Source organism: Indicator indicator, chromosome 16 (assembly GCF_027791375.1).
Source record: "Indicator indicator isolate 239-I01 chromosome 16, UM_Iind_1.1, whole genome shotgun sequence".
Classification (NCBI taxonomy): Eukaryota; Metazoa; Chordata; class Aves; order Piciformes; family Indicatoridae; genus Indicator; species Indicator indicator.
In genome coordinates, this window is record NC_072025.1 from 11,728,216 (window position 1) to 11,737,473 (window position 9,258).

General features: G+C 42.1%; 1 protein-coding gene across 1 annotated transcript in view; it reads right to left on the reverse strand.

Moving 5' to 3' along the window:
• Positions 1–8,744, reverse strand: part of FBN1 (fibrillin 1) — a 151,489-nt gene extending 142,745 nt beyond the window's left edge. Inside the window, exon 1 of the mRNA XM_054387954.1 lies at positions 8,575–8,744. Coding sequence (XP_054243929.1) covers positions 8,575–8,744 — 170 coding nt within the window. The remainder of the gene's footprint in view (positions 1–8,574) is intronic.
• Positions 8,745–9,258: the final 514 nt, after the last annotated feature.

Sequence of the window (9,258 nt, forward strand, 5' to 3'; positions counted from 1 at the left end):
TGTGACAGCTAAATACAGCAATCCAACAACAGCATTTAACATAAAGTGAATTCTTCCACACTTGCTCTCAAAATCTGACCATCTCTTGCAGGGTCAGACTCATCTAACCTGACAGCCAGGCATTGTTCTCATTCATAGCCAGGGATAGACGCGTTTCTGGCACTCCCTCATTGTTCCACTTGAGAATGTCAGTGGGTCTGGTTTGACACTCAACTTCCATGCCTGTATAAGGCATGTAAAGTAGGAGTAGCCCACCACAAAAAAACTATCTGCTGGACCAGACAAGCATAGCTGGTAAACAGGAGGGGATCCAGCAGGTACTTTCTTTAATAAATATTTTTTTTTAAAGAAAATAAATTAAAAGGTGCATTCATAGGACAAGAAATCGTAGCCTTTCTACCCTGGTAGCACTAACTAGCATCCCATGGGAGACATCTTACTGTGTGCTAGAGCAATGCTTAGCTGTCTAGATGTCACTCCAACGGAAAGACAGGAAAAGACCAGGCTACTGCTATTGCACCACTTCCCACACTCATTAGCCTGCTAAAGGCTATAAATGGAAGGAGACCTCTAACAAATCTCCCCAGAGGGAAGCTCAGGACTTCTGCCAGTCCACACTGCACTCAGCTGAACAGCAGCACAACAACTGGTGTGGGGCAGGCTGGTCAGACAAGCCCCGAGGTTAGCCAGCCCCTCGTCGAGGCTTTCCCAGAGGCTGTGGTAAATGCAGCTAATGCAAGCACTGAGGGAGTCTCATAAACCTGACACTTGTATCAGTACTTATCAGTGAATGAACACCCTTAGGTGTTAAGCAAGGCCATTAACTTGTGGTTTAAAGTGCTCTCCCTCAGCCTACTGGAAGATTTATGTTAGTAAGATAGCATTTCTCTGCCTCCCTTCGCAAAAGGCTGTATCCTATCCTTTGCCTCTCTTCTTGCTGGGATAGGGATACCGTGTTTTCAAAAGGCCAGCTAACAGTATGGCTGCCACAAGGGAACAGACAAATCCTGTTGATACAGATCCCAATGTTTTAGTTAACCTTGTCCCTAGCAAACACTGAAAATTTAGTCTGTACATAGGGAAAAGAAAAAGATGAAATACCGGAGGGAAAAACAAAGAAGTAGAAAAGAGAGGGGGGAAAAATGCTCCTGAAAGGAAAAAAATTAGTTTGAAACCTCAGATGAACATCACTGGGTATTCTGATGTCCTCCAGCAAAACAGGGAAGCTTGAAAAAGAGGATGAAAATGATTAAGACTGTAGACAAAAGAATTGTGGCTTTCATTTGGTATTTCTGAGGCTTTAATGGTCATGAATCATTTCATAAAATGAGAAGTAGAAAGGAAAACAACAGATTCTCCAGCAAGTCAACATTCAAAATGTTCTTCTAGAAAAAAGCTAGAACTCCTTCATACTTCAGTGAAAATCTATAAGTAAAACCAGAAGGCACAGGCTTTAATTTACCAGGTTACATTTTACCTCCCAATTTACCTTTTTAAAAAAGAACCCAACTTTACTGTCACAAAAAGCAAATTATTCTTCTCATATCTCTATCTGCACACCAACCTTAGTATGAATGAGGCTGTTCAGTAGGTCTGAAAGCCTTTAAAATACACAAACAAATAAAACTCAAGTGAGAAAAGCAGAATGCATGAGAAAACAACCAAAGGAGACATCCACAATACAAGACTGAAGAGCTACAAATGTTATTTTCCAGCATAGTGTGATGGTTAATCAGAAACACACCAGGCCACAATTGTTCCATTCTACAAAAATATTTACTGAGTCTGAGGAGTAAGACCAAAGTGACACACATGCATCTATATCCTCTTCATCTTTAGGGCTGAGCAGGGAGATGAGGAAGAGGAACAAAACTGAAGGTGACCTTATTGCAAAGCAAAAAACCTAACTATTAATGTCTTCTATTTCCACATATGCACATTCTAAGATCCCAAAGCTCCAAAAGTCTTAAGTAGAGGTGACCTCTCGTTAGACAATGTCTACTACACTTCTGCCAAAAGGGAGTTTTCCTGCTGATATCTGTGGCTAAATAGTTTGGGTCTTGCATTTTGGACATTACTATTTTAATAATCACAGGCTGCTGTGTCCATGAATATAGTTAGTGACCCTTGCCAAAACCTGAAATAGGGAAGTTCATATATAGAGCATTTGAGTTTGCAGGATGGATAATGTCCTCTGTGAGCAGCACTGCTGAACAATACAACACAGGAAAAGAAAATAAGCACACAGGAAAACAGAAGCTGCAATTTTATTCAATAAGGATCACTGTAAATGAAGCTGACAGATGGATTATCCCTGCCAAACCCTAACTCAGTCATCCTCCCATTGATCCCAAATAAACTGAAAGCAGCCCTATGTTTACTTCAGATCTGCATCCCCAAGCCCATCTTAGCCCCAGGTACTGGCACATCAGTGTGAACCTGCACATAAAATAGCTTAACCAATCAACAAGGCTAACAATCCCAGATCAAACTGAATCTGGAAAACAGCTCGTGGAACCACCACTGCACACAAGATGTTCCCTGTTCTGGCTAACGACAGGGAAGAAGTCTACTCTTAAAAACGTTAAGTGGGCTCTTGATTGAGACAAGTGCAGCTGTGGTTAGCATCCCAGCTACATGTCAGAGGCTTCTTTTGCCTACTCTAAACAATTCTCTCAGGAAACCTGCACTGCAACATGAAAATTACTATACCTTGCTGCAGACAGATGCATTGGTTGCTATTCTCAAATCTTTAAGCCCACAGTCTGAACAGCATTTGTCCTCCCTCAATAAAAGTTCAACTAATACCAACAAGATCTGAAAGCCTCCAGAAACAAAAGACTGAACAACAAAAATCAGACAATTCTATGACAAATTCATGGACAAAAATGGTACCTGGAACATCAGGGAAGAAACCAAGTGCAATCCATGATATTTCTCTTTTTTTCTTTTTTTTTTTCCCGTAAGAGCTGTAGCATATATCTGTGATATCATATCAAGTGATAGCCACAATCAATCTTTCATAAGACTTGTCAGGATGGAGGACAGCAAGGTACCTTCCCACCACGGGACACAAAGTAGCAATCTCAATGTGAAATTCTCCACTCCTGTACACAAAGTACAAAGCCATCACTGGCCAGCTGTCACATATCCTGCAGCATCTGGGTCAGCATATCAGGACAGCTAAGAGCTATGCAGACCAAAATAAATAAATACATAAAATTAAATAAATAAATGGAAGAGGGAAAAGAAAGAAGAATGACAGTTCTGCTATTCTGATCTCCAACGTGTCATCTTGGCCAAGTGGTGCTTGCTGACAGGAAATCTGCTTCATCTGAGTCCCCTGAGGCAATTTTACAGTATTTCCAAAACAATCATATTTCTTACAGTAGGTCAAGAACTGGGCTATACTGTTTATTGTAACCTTCTTCCTCTGTTTGCTCTATTTGCGACTTGCTATCATCAAATGGTAAAAAAAGTATATTGCCTTCTGGGGGAGGCATGGCCTGATTCAAGCACTTCAAACCAATTTATGTCCAGGTATAACATGGTATGAGGAAAGATCACAGAGAAGAAGACAAGCTAAGCAGTTAGTAACAGAACTACGTGTGTCTAAGACACCAGTGAATGGGAGACTACACCAGTGCCCACCAAAAGTTCTAACCATAAAACGGTTTTTTGCTTGCATGCCCAAAATTAATTGAGCCCTAACTCTTCATGCAGGCCCAAAAGTCTATCTCCATAAAGCACAAACCAGAATCAATATTAAGGTCACACCTTTTTTTAAAGAGATGGTGTCCAAATGATAGGATCTGGAAATACAGTGGAAAGTATAATGATTATGTAGGCCTGAATACTATTTACTTTTTGCTGGTTTTCTTCAATCTGAAGAACAACATGGAACTACAAGAAGACTGCTATCATGGGAGCTTCACATCGCTACTGGCTCTGGATAGAGCAATTCAGTGCAAATTATTGTCAGACAGCTTTCATTAAACACATTTAAATTTTCCGCATAGTATTTAAACTAGCATGCTCCAAAATGTAATTAAAAACTACTGTGACAGCCAGGAAAAGACATATATATATGACCACAACTAAAAACAATGTGTTATTCCCTCTTTAAATATTACCCCTTCAGCAAGTATTAGCAACAGCTATTGCTAGCCACAGAATAGATTCTGTGCTGGCTTCCTGCTTGGTTCTGTCTGCCTTTCTACTCCTCATCCATACATCCTGGTCTCCAGAGAAAGTCATACCTATCCTGGTCTCCAGAGAAAGTCACACCTACATCAAATCACATCATACAGTCCTACTGAAAGGAAACGTACATAGGACAGTGCCAAGATCTATGAACTCATTTCACTCTATAACCAGACTTCCAAAGACAACACAAAAGCAAAAAAAAAAAAATAGTATTACAACCATTGGCAAATAAACTCAGAGTGGTGCAGATTCTTAACTCTCCATGTAGTTGCCAAAGACTTCAGGTTTTTGTGATGCACTGGCATAACAGTTTTTCATACTCCATACAGGTTTCACCCTGTAAGGTGCAGGGCACTAGAAGGTAAGCCATGCCTCCTGGAAGCCAGGCAAGTGCTTCAGTACATCAAGTATTACAGCAGATTGCATGTATTTTTAATTCAGATTTTTATTCTCAAGTATTCAGACTGTCTGTTCACAGAGTGACACTGACAAGGTGTGGCATCAGCAGCTGGCCAGAGGTTTACAGGCCAAAAGTGGTAAGAAAAATGCTTGAGGTTTTTTAGTATAAACCAATATTTACCGGTACGGAAAGTCTGTTTGTCTTCAGCAGGCTTTTAGTGGTAAATATTGGTTTAAAAGGAAAACCAGAAGCCTTAATTATATAGTTGAATACTGGAATTATGTTATAGATTTATAAGATTTATTTTATTTCAGGGAGCAGTGATGCATAAAAAGGGTCAAACCCAACTGAGTTTACTTAAGTAAGTATATCAGTCAACCTGCAGACTTCATCTGGGATGACCAAAAGAAACTGGTCCAAAAAACCCCAAACATTTTGGAGATTACTGTTCTGTTCTGCAATATTCCCTATCACTTCAACTCAATAAAAACAAAGAAACGAAATCGTTCCTGCACAAACGCATTTAATTGGCATCTCAGTTTGAGTCATGTCACAATTCAGCTGTCGTGAAGAAATTTTAGTTCTTTTAAAATTTCTGCTGAGCTATTTGTTAGGCAAATAATTGCCTCCTTTGACCATTATACTGAGAAGAGACTGATCAACATCACTTAAAATATTATTAAGAACTGACTGATCCTCATTACAGTTTGAGGTCTTTGTCTAGCACCATCAGAAAAGGGGAAATCCTAATTAATTGTAAGATCTTTAAGCATAATACTTTTTGTATTCGGTGTACCAATCAAATAATTTTTCACTTTATATTCAAATGATACAAACATAAAAATGGTTGACTTCAAGCATATATAGTTTAGAAAACATTTCCCATTCACGTCCAGTTTCCTAGGTCTTACTTCTTTATGAACTTTCACTACATCCTTAGGTGTTTAAGGGATAGCAGAACAATGGCTTGATAGCTAATAATACAACATATTAACATTTGTGTTAAAGTGTTGGGGATCCAGAGGATAAAAGTGTCTCAGTAAGAACTTATTATTTTAACTTGCTTAATCACAATGGACTCCACCATTTCCACGAATTGAGGATCTAGTTATATTCTGAAATAATTACTGCCTTTACTCTGATTGCCTTCTAACAATCATAGGCACCACATACATAAATACACATTGCCTTAGACCAAACAGATGGCATCACAAGGACTTCATTGATAATTCCTTCATAGCTGGACCAATCTAAATTTCATAAGCAGCAAGCTTAAAGTCTTAAAATGAGTACATAAGAAACATTTCCAAATAATTTGGAATTGTTAAAGTTAAAATATACTTCTAGAATCATGTTATATGTCCTGACAGCTCACTGGCATAAACAATGAGGCAAAGGTCACAAGGACAAAAGCAAACATCCCCTGGAATCAACAGCTTGTAGTAAAAAAAACGTTAAGTGGGAAAAATCACAATAGTTGAAACCAATCTTGGGCTTATTCACTTTAAGATATAAAATGAGCATTTGCAGAAACTAATCTCAATATTTTTCAGTGCTAAAGGACTTTCAATACTGATTACAATCTAACACACAAAAAGTCTAGATGTAAAGGGTTTTTTCTTAAAATGTATCTCTCTGTGCTCCCACAATCAGAGAAAGAATTTATTGCAAAAAGAAAAAAGAAGTCTTAGTCAACTATAATAACATGAAAATAACATTTCCTGGCATCTGTCATGACTTGTATTACAACTCTCAGATTCCCAAATGTATTTGTACTGATGAACAAGTTTAAAAAAATAGTGTTGTAGTCCTCCAGTAACAATGAATTCTCCTTGCTTAATGTATATACAGTTCTTGTACATTCAAAGTATGTTTTCCATCTGGTCTTCCAAAGAATTAGTTCCAACCTTGTCTGTTAAAATTACAACTCTTTTTATTCATATTGTACAGTACCATACCTTAGGAAGTGCTCAAATTTTCTAAACTGGAAATATCCACCAGGATTCACCCAATGATGATCAAGATGACTGTGTCTTAACAGTCTCCTCCAAGCAATTTGGGAACTCTACACTCAGCCTCAAATGAGAGTAACAGAAAAAGAAGGAACCTAACTAATGATTTATTTTGTCTTTACTGTAGCTCAGATCATGTAGCAAATTAATATGTCCTATTAAGAACCTGCTTCCCAAGGGCACTTACGCAGATCTGTAAGATCCCAAATAATTGATCAAGATACAAAATACCTGCAATCAATAGTGCCATTATGTCTAGATATGCACATTACTAAGTAGCTATGTAATTCATGGATAACACACACTAGAAGTAAATAAAAAATGGAAAGCTTCAGCTAAACGTAAAAATCAACTCACAAGACTAAATACTTACCCAAACCCATTTTAGATCCTAAAACTTGAAATATCACCCCTCAATGTACTACTATTATTTTCTAAACAGTACAGTTTTAGAGCAACAGTTCAATTCACCAAAGAAATTTTATCCTCCGCTAACGCACCTCTACCTCCTACCAAGTCCATCAGGTCAGCACATAAGCTATACGGTACACTCAATCTATACTGATACCAAAACAGTGTTTGTCAGTTTGACATCACGAGTTCTATAACAAGACAGTTTCTTGTATCATCCTGAAGAATAAAGGCACTTTTCTGGTAAATATTTTTCCTTATCATCTTTTATTGCCTGCAATTAGTCCCACAAATTTTACCAAATGCCATCCTTGCCATCTATTTTTTGTCACAGGAAGGATCTAGTTTGATCAACTTTTCTCTTGTGACAAGGTGTAAAGAAATTAAATTAGAGCCTTACCCTACAAAATCAGATTCTTGAAAAACAATATCAGTAGCTTTCGTCCATTTCTACAGCATGGGGACCTAAAAGTATAAACCTTCTCCAATCAGGCAAACATAAATAAAAGCCAAGATCGTCAATCTTTCTTAATAGAAATTAAAAGTACTACACACATACAAGGAAGTTCACAAGAAATTAAAGCATATTCATCAAGGCCTCTATAAATAAAGTTGTGATAGCTCCTTCTTGAGGCTATCAACAAAAGAAAACAAAAAAACACCTTGCATCTCCTACTGAAGCATAACTAGCTCCATACAAATTTTGCTGCATTTGCCCTCTTCCTGATGAATGGCAAATCTAGCTATGGGCTGAAAAGGTGCATTGGAATACCTGAAAAAGGAAACCTTTTTTTTCTTTTTTCTCAAATCAACATTGCAAGCTTTTCACCTTTACAGCAAACTAAATTTTCAACTGCATACACATGCAATACCTTTCAGTTGTCTTAAAAACTGTTTTTGCATTGGAAAGGTGTTCTATTAGAATTGGAAATTTTGCCTGATGCAGATTTATCCTTTAAAAAACACCCACTCTGCCGAGCATGCACCACAATGTTGATCATGTTTTTAAACTCTAAGCAAAGACAGACCACTTGAGCTCAAGAGAAGATGCACATCGCCAAAGGTTTAAGGAGAGAGTGCAGCTAACTGGCAGTGCATGCTGTGGTCTCGAGCCCTCGCCGCTGTTCTGCCTTATGCAAATCAGGGGCCGCGGGAGGAACGCAGAAGCCTTTACTTGGGTCCTTCCCCGAAGCTAAGTTAGCAACCTCCGAGCTGGTGAGGCTCATCCTCGCGAAGCATCACCCACCCACAGACGAAGCAAGGCAACACGTAAGGCATCCAGCATCCTGCCCCGCGGGGGGGTCCCTGGAAGGCGGTGGAACTCTGCACACCGTTCCCTGACGCTGCGGGCGGTGGTGCCTTGCGCCCCCGGCCCAACCAGCCCCAGTTCAGGGGTAGCCCCAAGGAATGTCGGGGAGCTCTGCCGCGTCCACTAGCTCCTACCGGGAAGAGGCAGCAGATAAAGATGCCCACAGGCACCTCCCGACAAACCTGCGGCCGCTCCCCGCACCGCGACACCCCGAGAGGGGCCAGTCCCGCACCTACCCTTTAAGCGCGTCGTGCCCGCCGCCGTGCCCTCGCCTCTTGGCCCGGCTGACCCGGCTCTCCCTGGCGCTCACTCCCTCGGCGTGCCCGGCGGCGGCGGCGGCGCCCGCCTGGGACGCCCACAGCACAGCAACTCCCAAGGCGATCCCCAGCAGCCGCCCCCGCCACATCGCGTCCCCCGCGTCCCGGGCTGCGAGCGGCCGCCGCCTCCTCTCCGCCACCGGAGTTCGCCGGTCCTCGCCGCCCTGCCTGCGACCAGCCTCTCCAAGGCGAGCTGCGCCGGGAGAGAAGAAGAGAGGTCGTTAGGGGCCGAAGAGAAGCGGGCGCGGCCGTCCCGCGCCGCCTGACCCCCGCGCCGCGCCGCCGTCGGGGCCCCCGGCGAGCCCCGGCGCTCGCCCGCCCGCGGGGGAATGGCGAGGGTCTGCTCGGACTCTTGTTTTCCCTCACAGCATCCGTTGGGGCACTCCTGCTCCTGCAGCGGGCTGCCAGCGGCCGCCGACACCACTCGCGGAGCCGTTCCGGGGCTGGGAGTGCCTCCCGGGCAATAGCCCTCCCCGGCCCCCCGAGCTGTGCAGCTCGGCGGCTGCAGCGCGGTGCCCGGCCGGGGCTTGACGCTGGCATTAAGCCCCGCGGTCATCCCGCCCGCCCCAGGAGAAGCCCGCTCGCTGAGAGGGGCGCGCACCC